Source organism: Eutrigla gurnardus (assembly GCF_963514095.1).
Source record: "Eutrigla gurnardus genome assembly, chromosome: 18".
NCBI lineage: Eukaryota > Metazoa > Chordata > Actinopteri > Perciformes > Triglidae > Eutrigla > Eutrigla gurnardus.
The window spans coordinates 21,975,554-21,989,168 of record NC_139929.1 but is presented as its reverse complement, the minus strand read 5'-3'; the positions used below and the strand labels follow the sequence as shown (position 1 = coordinate 21,989,168).

The window sequence follows — 13,615 nt, the reverse complement described above, 5'->3', positions numbered from 1 at the left end:
TTGTTTTTGTTAGTTCTTATTGTACTGTTTACAATGTTTTGTGTGTGTAATTGTTTTATTATGTTTTATTCTGTTCTATGAAGCACTTTGTAATCCTGTTTCGAAAAAGTGCTATACAAATAAAGTTTATTATTATTATTATTATTATTATTATTATTATTATTATTATTATTATTATTATTATTATTATACAATTACAGTAGAGAATTATAATAGTTCTTGGCAGATTCTGATTTTCTTCCTTCCATAATTGACCACAAGGTTCCTGACTGACTTCTATTTACTCACGTCCTGGAACTGTCCCAACAAATCATTTCACCACCCAGTTCCAGTGATTCGGAAATAATCGTTGCATCTCTAGCTAACAGCTGGACACTGAACTAGCAGCACACACACAGCTACTCAGGCAGATGTCTCACTGAGTTGAATTTGTTTTTTTCGGTAAGATTGCATGACGTGTCTCATACGATGAATCTGAGCCAATCCCTTCCATACATCGCCACTTGTTCTGGGGGTTGAATGAATAGTCTTTTATGACGCCTCAAGCCCATTAGTGTCTAGACAGGAGGTTATTAACTACTGTGAGTGACATCTGTCACATTAAATTTGTTGAAAAAAATGAAAGAAACAAACTGATTGGTGCAGCTTTAAAATGTATATCTTAGTCAAGAATCAAGGCTGAGTAGGAAAGTGTTCATGGGAACCCAGAATAGCACCAGCCTTAACGTTGAACACCTCAAACAGAAACGAGAAGAAGTCTTACTGTCAGAGTGGGTCCAAACTGAACTTGCATGTGATGCATACTTACATACCTGCATCACACTGTGCATCTTAAAGAAGCTTTAGTAAGCATGCTAAATTGCAGAAGTGTGAACCATTGCATTGCAATATTCAGATCCCCCCCGTTATTTACTTGTAAGATTGTATTATATTAAATCATCCACACTTAAGGCTCAGTACAGATATGTACACACCAAATATAATTCAGTGGATGCTTCAGGATAATAGAAAACACACAAAATAAATTAGAACATCAAGTATCTGCACTGGCCACTCATACCGGACTCACGAAGCGATGGCTACTGTAACTGCATGAAGGCATACCAGAGTGTGTTTTAACCCTTAAGTCCCGGCTGGGAGATAAAGGTGTTTCTCCTGCAGCCTGGATGTATTGCATAAACAAACCAGAAGGTAATCCCCTCTCAAAAAACCACCAGCCAAACTATTGATTTCTTTTCTCTCTTGTCTACACACACACAGAGAAAGTATACAGAGCAGACAGGCTATCAAGCTCACAGATTTTTTTTCTTAAACATTCACTTGGTAAAACCAGCAAGTACTTCTGACTACAGCAACAAAACAGCGGCAAAGTTTTAACTGAGAGGACTGTCGTTCTTCCTTGGCTGTCCTCGTTTGGACCCACAGTGAATGGAGTGGTCTTCCAGACCCAGTTATATAGAAGGGAAGCAGACATGAGAGGCACAATACCCTTATGGTCAAGCAGAACACTGTATAGTATTTCTGCTACTTTATGAACAATATCTTTCAGTCGTATGAATCAGTTTGATTTACGAGTGCATCTCACTGGAAGGACGTCTGTCAAAAGGAAAGGCTTCCTAATAAATAAAGATTGAATTAATGATTACACTGCATTTCCTCTGCTGTTGAGGCAGGGTATCAGGAAACCATGAGTCTCTGTATCATAGTGGAGTAACTTCTCTGTCTGTAGCAGTAGTGCCAAAACGACCAAAACTTTTTTGTTGTCGCCTCCAGTTAAGGTTACCACAGGCTATTTTAAAGGCGCCAGACCAAGCTGGTTGCTAACAGTAGAGAGACATCCTACTCCGCCGCATGGCCTCGCTGATCAAATAGGCCGGGCTGATCTCGGGTTCCTCAGTCATCACCACAATGTTCTGCCACTCCCCACACTGGTTGGATTTCTTGATGGTATCCACCACGCAAAGAGCATAAAGACAATCCTCAAAGGTGGCGGCCATTGTCAGGGGCGTCCCATCCCACGTTCGCCTGTCGTCCTGGTCCTGAAAGGCCTGCCGCACAGCCTGGATCATGCGGATTGTTCCGGTGAGATATGGGGATGGGATATCACTAAAGGCCTTCTCCGGTAAGGAAGCCTTCTCAAGAGGCGTTGTGTCTTTGAGCAGAAGTTCGGGACCTCCAGCGCTTCCTCCGTCTCTGCTGTTCTTCTGTCCATACAGGTCTGTACCCGTGACCGTTAACCTTCCGACTGTCCCCACGACGATCACCTCTTGCCGAAACTCCCCGGGCACGTTGAAGTTGAGCGTGACGGTGCAGCAGGCTCCCCCCTCCAGTGCCATCTGAAACGTGCAGAAGTCGTCGCTGGTGATCTGACGGATGCCCCGGATGTGATCTGTTTGTTTGACGAAGGTCTTGAGGAAGCCATGGACTTTTGCAGCACGCTGACCGGTCAGAAACGTAAGCAAGTCGATGATGTAACTGCCCACCGAATGCAGACCACCACCTCCCATCAGGTCATCGCAGCTCCAGTTATATTTCTTCCCCAGGAGACTGCCGCTGTGGACCTTTAGGGCAAAGATTTGATACCATGAGATTGAGAACAAAGAACAAAAAATTAAGAGTTGGCATGGTTCAAATGTTGTATCAGAAGAACCCACGCTGCTAAAGTAACTTGACAGTTCTGTGGGCGCTGCTCTAACTCAAATGAAACTCGAGAAAGTATCACATTGTTGTTGTTATTATAAATGGCAAGAAAGCAAAAGAAAAAAAAGTGCTCATAGTTTTTGTCATACCTGGGCCTCACAGACCAGAAGCTCCCCGATGTACCCTTCCTCTAACAGCTCCTTCATTCGAACGAAGGCCGGCAAGAAACGTAACACATTTCCCATAATGCTCAGCAACTTGGGGTAGTACTGGGCCGCTGACATCATTCGGAAGGCATCCAGAGGCGTTGCTGTCCTGTCGCAGATCACGTTCTTCCCAATACCTTTTAAAAGAGAGGGGAGATAGTGGGGAATGAGCCATTTGAGATTTTCACAAACGTCTTTGTGATTAGAGATTTACTCTTCACTGTCATTGTTGAGATGAATGAGGAAATAGGGAACCTGAGAGGAGGAGAGAGAGAGAAGTAATGTGGTCAGACCAGCTACACTGGCAGACATAATATCCTCTTGAGCATGAAAACATTCCTTGAAGAAACAATGCAGAGCTACACCCACAATAGCTGACTCATGAATTCCTAAACCTTTTCCTTTTACCCTGAGTCATGGGAAGTTTACAACAAAGGAGGGTTCGTTCAAAAAGACACATATGTTCACCGTATTTAAGTCAACATGCTCAGCATACTCAGCATGCTCTTGGTAAGCCTTTTCAGATGAGTAAATATGTTTAACACCATGAGGTTGTATGCTTCCGCCAACCAGTCAAGTTGCTGTTTGCATCCATGTCAGTCACAAATGTCTTCATTTTATCCAATTCAATGAGCATATGAATTCTTCAGTTGTGGACAAAAACATGTTTTGTGAAGTCACAGTGACTATCAAAATCTAATCAGTTAATCATAGAGTCCAAGTGGATGTTTGTGCCAAATTTGAAGACATTCCCTCCAGGCATTTCTGAGATTCTACCTTCATGAGAATGGGAAGGACAGAGAACCCAGAAACACAATCCCTCTGGTCACGGTTGTCACTGTCAGAGGTATAATCAAATGTTTCTGGTAGGTTGCTAAAGTTTGGTGATTAACAACATTTAAACCTATTTCTACAATCAAGTACAGAATCACCAATATGGTAAAAAAACCATAAAACCATAACCAATGTTCAATCTTGCAAGGAGAAAATCTGGATCTCTGAATGCTGTTTATAAGGGTTTTACAGTTGGCGGGCAGGCAAGACGTTGCAGTCATAATGGTGTGGTGAACCTGCGCCGCTGGGTGTTACTGGAGGCCGGGTTGAAGGTTGATGGAAAGACAAGCACAGATGAAGAAGGGAGAAGATAAGGAGCCTGCAGACACTGTATGACACCTAATTAAATCACTTCCATCATATTAAAAGGACCACTGGTGCCAGCAAACCCCAAAGACAACATAGACAGAGACTGACAGGAACAGATTGTCTTTTCTATTATTACTCTTACTGGACAGTCGACAGGAGCCAGTGCATGGCATATAAAAAACATGAACTGGATTTGAACCTGACGGCCCAGTGTCATAGCAGCATATTCTGTTATTCAGGATTAGGTCTACAACTAGCAACCCTTTTTTATTACTGATTAATTGGTCTTAGATTTAACTGATTGAAGGAGCTCTATATGGATTTCAGGGCAAATCTATGATTGAGGGATTGCCTCCACTTGGCTCTCAACATGGTGACAGCTGAAAAGGCAGATAGGCGCTAACAGTGCTAACAATGCAAACATAGGACAGACTGTGTATAAGACGTGGACATTATCATCGTGACGTCACCCATTGGTTTGTGGACTACAGTTTTGAAGCCCCAAGTTTGGCATTGTGGCTGTCGCCATCTTGGATTTTGGCCATACAGGTTCTGGATCCATCTGGCTTCTGTTGTGAAGTTAGCTTTACAATTCAAAGTCAACTTTACAGGTAAGAAACCACGCCCTAAAACAAGCCATTCTTAGAAACTTCTGACGCATGCAGCATATGGTGCACTGTCACTGGTTCAAGTGCACATGTGGTGGGTCCCGTTGATACTCCAAAACCTCATGTTGAGCCCCCTACCGGACAAGAAAAGGCTAAGATGCAATGTAATAGTAGTATGAGGTATCTGGTCAGTTCAAAGGTCAGTTCAACAACACATTCTAGTTCGGATTTAAGGAATGTTGTTTAGGTTTAGGAGGAAGATGAGTAGAGACCCAGTTATTATAAATTAAACTTAGCTATCTGATGAGGCCCCGAGACATAAATTAGTGTTGTCTCTCTTTGTGTGTGCGTTACACACCAGCCATAGGAAGTAAAGTCCATATAACGGAGTAACTAAGTATCTTTTTACACATGAACTTATAAGTACAAATTATAGCTTTAGGATGGTGCTCCTGGCAACCTCTCTCTTCCATTGGAGAGGAAGAGGATGCATTTACTAAGGTGACAGGATGAGCGAGAAGAAGGCCGTTCAGGAAGGAGAGCACTCGAAAGGACTTCCCAGGTGCAACAGGTGCAGAGGCTCCAAGAAGAACTCTTCCAGGAATTGGAAGAACCGGGTTCGACGCAGGCTTTTGGACGCAGGCTTTTGAACGCAGGATTTTGGACGCAGGCTTTTGGACGCAGGCTTTTGGACGCAGGCTTGATGTCTGTTTAAATAAAGATCATTCTCATTCCACCTGCCTGACTCCTGACTTCATTTATCATCAATCTACACATGGACATCTTTGGGGAAGCCACAAGCACAGACAAAAGCAATCTGACTGGCAATAGCTCCAACATGCTAACATTAACATTAGCTAATGTTAGCCTTGCCCTGTTTGAGTCTCTTCACTGCTGCATGCTTCCTGTTGAAAAGCTTCGGAGAGCACGTACTGTTCTTTATCTAGGATGAGGAAGTTAACAGACAGGCATCATCGCAATAACATCTTAGTCTTCACCTTGAAGTTTTTCCTTTGTAAAACTGAAAAATTGCATTCAATTGCAACTATAGTAGGTGATCGTCGTAGTGGGTGTTTTTTGTTGTTGTTTACAATATCTCAAAAATGTATTTTGACCAAACTTAATATTCCCGTGGCCACTGCAGCCGCTCACAATGACCTCAGAAAGCGTATATGCACACACAATATAAGGGCATGGCTCTACACACATTCCTCAAGCCCTCAGAGTGTTAAGCAGCACGCCGCTTCACTCCCAGCCCTGGCTAAGGGTTGTGTGTGGAGGGGCTGTGTTGGAAGTGAAACTTCCCATGCTAATCTGCCATTAGCTTGAATCGACCAGGCCAGGAAACTAATCCCTCTGACCCAGTTCTGAGGAGCGCCGTGGGTGCCCCCCCCCCCACCCGCCACCCAACCCCTGCAGACACACAAAGCCGAGCAACAACCGTGCACCCCCGTTCCTTTTGGCAGCAACTCACAAACAGAAATGGAAAGATGCATTGTCCTGGGTAAGGCCCTTCTGGGTAAATGCTAAATGCTCTTGACTTATTGTATTTTTGGCACTCATATTGAGCCTAATGTCTTGACTGAACAATAGCTTGGCTAGCTACTAAACTGCCTAAAGGAAGATGTCACTCTCCTGCAGTGATTCCCATGAAAACACAGTGTTTTAAAAAAAAAAGGGCAGCAACTAAATACAAGTTTCAGGAAGGTCCACAAGAATACAAACCCAATCTAAGGCTTTGAATGCAGCATCTGTCCAACTCATGACTGGAGTGACTGACCTTTACAGAGATTAAATAAAATCTCCTCTTCAGATCGACAATGACCTTCTGCTCCACACAGACAACTCTGAAAGGTTGAGGCGGGATTAAAACAGGTCAGCCTATTGAGTCATCAGAGCGACTCAGACACTGAGAGGATACTCTGCATGTCCAATAGATAATAGATGCACCTGATCACACGGAGATCACACACACAGAGATAACCACCCGGCAGCACTCTGTGAAATGAAGACAAAGTTGCTGAATACTGCTAGCTAGCTCAACCAGCCTTTCCATCGGCTGATTCATTTGGAACGAGACCAACAGCAGGATGCACGTGAGAAAGTGAAAGCAGCTGCCGGTGATTATGGAGGAGGAAGACGAGGAGGGTGCAGCCCACCGTTTCTGTTTCCGCAACCAGAAGTGACACAGGGTTGGAAGAGAGTACAAACATTACAGATAATGGTGAACAAGACATTTTAAGATGATAAAAATGTGTATAAAGCAGCAAAATTGGTTATTTTGGCCATTGTTGAAGGTTCTCTCTAGTGAGTATGCAGGAGTGATGTCAATGAACACAAATGATCATGTGAGTCACACAAGGTGGAAATTCATAAAGATAAAGTTGACTTTTCCAGAAGTGGGCATAGGAATCTGCATGACTGAATAAATCAGCTACACTGACAGTAAGGTTAGTGCCATTTAGACCAGCAGCACCACCTTTACTCTCAGACCCTGAGGGCTGCGGTGGGTGGAGTCGCTACAGTAACTCTGTGATCGCCGGGCCGAACTCGGGCTCCACCGACAGTTCAAACTCTTGGCCCAGTGGGAGAGCAGTAATGGAGCAGAAAAAATCCTCCAGCACAGCAGCTCAGTCCCTCATCATCAATAATTCACATTCAGGACATATCGAAACCAAGAGTTTAAAGACAGAGAGAGAGAGGGAGAGAGAGACAGAGAGAGAGAGAGACAGAGAGAGAGAGAGCAGCAATCCTAGATTACAGCACAATTAAAGGTAAAAAGGTGAAAGGATTCATTAAATCTCAGTTTGGTAGAGAAGCGAGGAGACACTCCTTGTTGAAGCTGAAATAGTGTGCTCTGTAATTGTAGAGAAGAAGGAACGCAGCAGACATGATGTATCTTGTACAGCATGAAGGACAGGTGTTACCCGACCACAGTTCATATCCACCCTCTCTGCTTCCGCCTGCTTCAGTAGCAGTGGTGGCGGCCTGCTGCCTTCAGGTGTCTTTGATGTGCAGGCTGCATGTCCTGTCAGAGAGAATCCGCTGACCTCACAGTCTGTAGCTCTGACCTCACAGACTGTAGCACTGACCTCACAGTCTGTAGCTCTGACCTCACAGACTGTAGCTCTGACCTCACAGACTGTAGCTCTGACATCACAGACTGTAGCCACGTCCTGCCGTCTCTCAGACCGAGGCCTCAAACTCTTCAAACAAGCCCAAGTGCAAGTGGTTGACATCGCTGTGCCTGAGGCCCTTTTTCTGACGACGGTGAAGCAGAAACACACTCAGCGCTTTCTTTTCCCTCATGACTACTGTTTAGTGATTTACCAGCACACATTCTGCACATGGTACATATAGGCACAGCCTTCCTTTAACACATTACGTGAATGATTGTAAACAGGAAATACATTGTGCAGATAAATGTATTTTGAGTCAGATGAGACAAACCGTGTACAAATGTAAGTATGCTGTTACACGATATTTATGTTTCCAGCTGACTTTTAAATCGTATTGATAATGAACGTTACTTCATTGTAAGAAGATAGTGCCCATTACCAAAACCCAAACCCCTACCCCTAGGGTAACAGCATACTCAAACGTTCATTAAGTAGGCAGTATGCAGTACATACACGTTGAGTTCGTAGTAGGCAGTACGTTAGTATAGCATTCCGAACATGTACCATCACCTGCGTTTGTGGCCATGGCCTGACCGGTCTGTCCTACCTGGGTGGGTGTCACATGACCAATGGAGCGTAACATGATGGACGTTGGCTGAATTGAGACAGGGATAGATTGCTTCTCCCTGGTGAAACGGATGTTGAGTCTGGTTCTTTTTACACTGAATTTTTTGACGTTTAATTTTTTGAGATGTTGAATGTTTTTAGACTGAATTTTTTTAGAAATTGAATTTTTTTTTAAACTGAATTTTTTTGAGATGTTCATTTTTTTACACAGAATTTTTTCAAATTCAGAGGCAAAAAAAATTCAGTGCTAGAAATTTGATGGTTTTTCAAATTCAAAGTCTGATTTTGATAATAAAAAATTTAAATCTTAGAAATTCATATTCAAACTCTGATGGCACATGACTTCCATAGCCAGCAGAAAGAACGGGTTCCTCTTCTTTTTGGAAAAGCTCACACGGAGAGACGGACACACATCAGCCAAGCCTTGCTGAAAGCCAGTCCTACCTGCAGCATGCGGGCATGATGGGCCTCTAGGCGTACGGCATGGGGATGCCGTCGTTGCATGGGACCTTGCCTGTTCACACCTCCAGTGACTGTGTGCAGGAACATACTGCTGAGGAAGGAAAGGCTGGAAGTGTGCAGGAAGTCAGGTTGGGTGTAAGTGAGGGCGAGGCTAACATATTTGTTCACGACAGCCAAACTGACTTGTACATAATGTAATAACCGTTTTATGATGCATAATAGAAACAGTGTTGTTTTCGTCAACGATAACGATGACAAAATCATTTCGTTGACGCCACTTTTTTTCATGACGATAACGTGGCGGCGACGAGATAAACATGGCCCTTTGATGACTAAAACATGACAAGACTTGTGTGAGTTTTCGTTGATGAGACGAGAATGGACGAAAATGTAAGTGGGTGGTCTGTCAGACGTTTAAAATGCATGACTGCTTATTGTGCGTGTCAATTAAAACCTAAAACGTATCTGCTGCTGCATTCTATCCTTGTTTGGTCACACCCACCACCTGGCATGCAGCGCACAACGTGCTCAACACGTCACACTGTTGTCACTCATCACAGACAATGGACCATGATGGAGGCAGTTTCAACACAGGGGCTTGGTGGTCGCAAACGTAGAGACGACATATGGGTGTATGCTAAATATAACCCAGCAGATAATAAAACTGAGTGTATTGTGGAACAAGACGGTGACAAATGTGGCCACAAATGTGGCCACAAAGTAGGCGGAAAAAATACGACCAACCTTAAGCGGCACTTGAAGGCTCGCCACAAGGATATTTTTTTCGAAGGTAAGTGCTGTTAACATATCGTATAGCCTACATAACGTTACAATGTTACTCGACAATCGGCTTGTGATAAATTTCACAGTAAGCTTATGAATTAGTAAGTTTTCCACATACTTCTGGCGCAAATGGGCTGCTAACTTCAGGCTAAAGTTAGCTTTTGTTACGCTAACGTCAATTCATTATGTGTGTGTTACTTTAGCAGCATGTTTAGCCATGTTTACATTCAGTGATGGTGTGGTCATCTCTTTGTGTGTTTATGTTCTGTCAGCACGTAACTTGATATGTTAAACAGGTTGAGTTATTGTTATACGTAGAGTCTGCTAGCTTTAGCCTAAAAGCCACAAGTGACGTTGTGCAGCCCTAACCACAACCTGTGCATTTAGTGCGCTTACAGTAAAGTTGGGACACACACACACACACACACACACAACAGTACAGATACATTATAATTTGGCCGCTGCTCAGAATGAAAGATCAGACGGGTCAGTTAATAAGCTATGTATTTTTGTTTTGCTTGTTTGATAGTTAAGACCATTCTATTTTCTTAACATGGGAGTATTTTGACTATTTTGCATAGTATTTTGAGTATTTTTATGGTATACCTACATTTGATTGTTTTGTATTCACCTGTAAACCTTTACAGGAGGTGTACGTTGTATACAGAGATAGAGTAATTGTATCCCTTCTTTGTTTTTTCCTCAACCAGATCCCAGAGACCAGAACTCCTAAAGAGAAACCTGGTGGTCCAAAGAACAACAGGGCACAGTCATCTATCCCAGCAGCCTTCGCCGCAGCATCCAAATACAAGTCAGACTCCCTGGAACAACGTGCCAAAGAACAGGCGATCACTCTTCGGATTGGACGTACTGGTCTACCTGCTTGCATAGTTGAGGATGAGGATTTAATCCTCATGATCCTCCTTTGATAAGAGGCTGACCATACTCAAAAGAACAAAAATAAACAACCTAGTTGACAAGATGTTTGATGATGACGAAAACAAAAGTACAAAGAGAGGCTTGCCACAGTATGTTCATTGTACTTTAGCAAATTCTGAGAAATAAAGCCACAATTGCCAAAGAGTAATGAACATTGATTCCACTGTTACCAATTTATCTGTGTGTAATGCACAATCCTAGAAAGTATTTGCAGTTGGCTGGAAACCTTATATGTCTTAAACCATTCCTTTACTATTGTAATTATTGGTGAAAATAGCTGATCTGCAAGCTCACAATATGTTGCAATGTGTTGAACTTATAGACCTGCTTCTATTTCCACAACTTATGTGTCACACTGCCCAACAGCAATCTCCAATACTTATTGACCTAAATTAATTTGTTAAAAGACTATACTTCTTTTTTTATCACATATAGAAGTGACTAAAATTTGACTAAAACTAATAAGCAACTTTTTGGCCTGTTTTGTCTTTATTGAAAGAGGACAGCATGAGAGTGAAAGGGGGGAGGGAGGGGGATGACATGCCGGTCGGACTGGAACCTGGGGATGATGCAGTGTGGGCTGAGCCTCGGTTCACGGGGCGCCAGTTCTACCACTTAAAATAGAAAGGCATAACAACACATCCTCTCTTCTCCTTTCTTTGCAAGATGCATCACAGCATTCACAGCTGCATACAAGACAATGTGTTTCCGTGCTAAAACGAAGCGAAAAGCCATCTTTGATGCGGTCCAGTGGCAACAGCTGGAACTCACACCAGGTTGATTAAGAAGGATGCTGAATGCTTCATCATGACAGCCCACACAATAGGCTCTCCACATAAGGAGGCCAGAAATAGAAAGCGAGGGGAACCGGTCGGAAGTGATATCCATCTGCCATGATGTGCCGTGCTCCTGCGGGGCGAGGAGGTCAGGAGGAGGAGACACGCCAGGGAGGAGCTTCTTAGATTCCTACACACAGAATGAGTCTGAGAGACTGTCGACGCGTCATTTGTGATTTATTATATATCATTATCATAGTATGGAATAGTATCATCAAGGCGTTTCACTGCAGGTGAATCAGGTCAAAATGTCACTAGATATCACCGTCACACTCAAGTTCATTTCTTACATTAAGATAATACTTTTTTGTGCACATTTTCTGAAATGTTATGTTTGAATATGCAAATAAGACATTGTCTTATTAAGTATGTGCTCATGTGCGTACATTTCCAGAAGAAAAATCTGAACATTATATCAAACTAGGTTCCAAATTCTTCTTTTATTTTGTTGATACATTGAGTCAAAGTAGACTATTAGATAACAGTTTGTATCACTCCACAAAGGAATTTTAGGAATAAAATGTTGTATAAATCAGGCTAAATATGAACACCAGCCCTTTAAAAACAATCCACAAATGTACTTTAAAGCAGCACTGACCACGATGTTTAAATCAACAGTGGTTTTGGAAAGTCATCTTTTAGCTGATTGATTTGGTTTTACAGCCTCGCTCTCATCAATCCTCTTCCAGCAGCAGCAAGCAGCTGTTTCCAGCTCATTGATCATGATCTGATCAGCACCAAACAGCAGACAGACAGAGTGAGACTAGCTGGTGAACATGGTGGAGCATTTAGCAGCTAAAGAGTCAGATATTGCCATCAGGAGCTGGTGGAGACCAAAACCTGCGTGTGGCAGCGCTGTGATCAGACAAAGCGTCCTCCACCCCTGAAGTACTTGCATTGTCTGTTAACCATTTGGAGGTGGAAAAGCTCTGAACATCACACACACACACACACACACACGCATACCACAAACACGCGCATTTCATTTGTGTAATTTGTGTGTCCACCACGAAAAAGGATCCCAGTTCACTCTCCCTTGGCATTGTTTTCATGCTAAACTACACAGAATAAAACATGGACACTTAATGTTGCTGTACATGAACCCATAGATCAGGGGAGCCAACACAGGAGCCCCGCCTGCAGGGAGCCCAAGTTGCTCTGTCAAAGGGGTTTTTCCTGAGGCCAGCATGTTTTTTAAGTTCTTTGCAATGGGAGTGCCAGCAGTGTGAACGGGCCGCCGCACGATTTAACGCTTGAACCAAACGTTCCACATAGACCAGGTAGTGCATGCTCTCTGCCTCCATTCTTCAGCCTCCCTTTATCCACAGCAAGGGCATTCTGTATCATAGCAGCAAGACAAAAAGGCTGGACGAAGGTGAAGATCCATCAGCAGGTGCTGTAATTATAAATATATATATAATAAAGAATACAGTCCACCAAAGGGACGACATCGTACACACTGATGGTACAACAACTGCAGATTATATTTCGGGTCTGTATTGTCTGTGTTGCAGCTTCAGGTCCATTAGTGCACAGCAGAGCTATGAATGATGGCACGCATTAGTCTGGCTTTCCTCTAATGACCTTGCAAGGAGTTTAGCTCTCCTAAATGTGTTTGAGTGCTGCCATTAACCCCTTCACCAGAGTGTCTCTCTGACTACTATGGAGTTAAATCATAACCAAAGCAGCCGCTTCTGGCCACGTGGTTCCTAATGCGTCCTAACAGCACATGTTAATGATGATGGCCGTGCAGGCTGCAGGCTGCTATGCCAGCACAGACACACTGCATGTAATAGTTAGCGGAGCTGAGGAAAGAGAAGCTGTCAGGTCACATGTGGCTTTTCCCAGATCCATTTCTGCATAAACTGTTGATGGATTTTAAGAAATTATCATTTCAAGTCACTATCTAAAGCGTTGTTGGGGTCCTTGAAAGCACTGTACAATTACCAGTTATTATTATTTTAGGAAACTGAAAATGTATTTTAAATGTAATCTCTCTTACCTATTGTGACATCTAGCAAAGCAGATGGGTTTTTATTGATGCTGCAGTGTCACAGCCCCCCCGTAACCAAGGTAACCAAGGTGGTAATCCAACCACATGTTACTTTTTGGCTGAAACGTTACTGTTGAGCATCACCACTGGATGCACTGCGAGCACTATGAATTGCAAAATGGAGACTAAAGCTTTCGTCTTGGCTGCTGCTGCCTTTTAAAGGAGTCATAACCTGGTTTTATACGTATCCAGCCCCCCT

General features: G+C 43.2%; 1 protein-coding gene across 1 annotated transcript in view; it reads right to left on the bottom strand.

Moving 5' to 3' along the window:
* Positions 1 to 1,248: 1,248 nt before the first annotated feature.
* gfod1 (glucose-fructose oxidoreductase domain containing 1) overlaps positions 1,249 to 13,615 on the bottom strand; it is a 32,232-nt gene continuing 19,865 nt past the window's right edge. Inside the window, exons 2-3 of the mRNA XM_084033822.1 lie at positions 2,790 to 2,983; positions 1,249 to 2,561 (exon numbers count right to left, since the gene is read on the bottom strand). Coding sequence (XP_083889948.1) covers positions 1,821 to 2,561; positions 2,790 to 2,983 — 935 coding nt within the window. The 3' untranslated portion in view covers positions 1,249 to 1,820. The remainder of the gene's footprint in view (positions 2,562 to 2,789; positions 2,984 to 13,615) is intronic.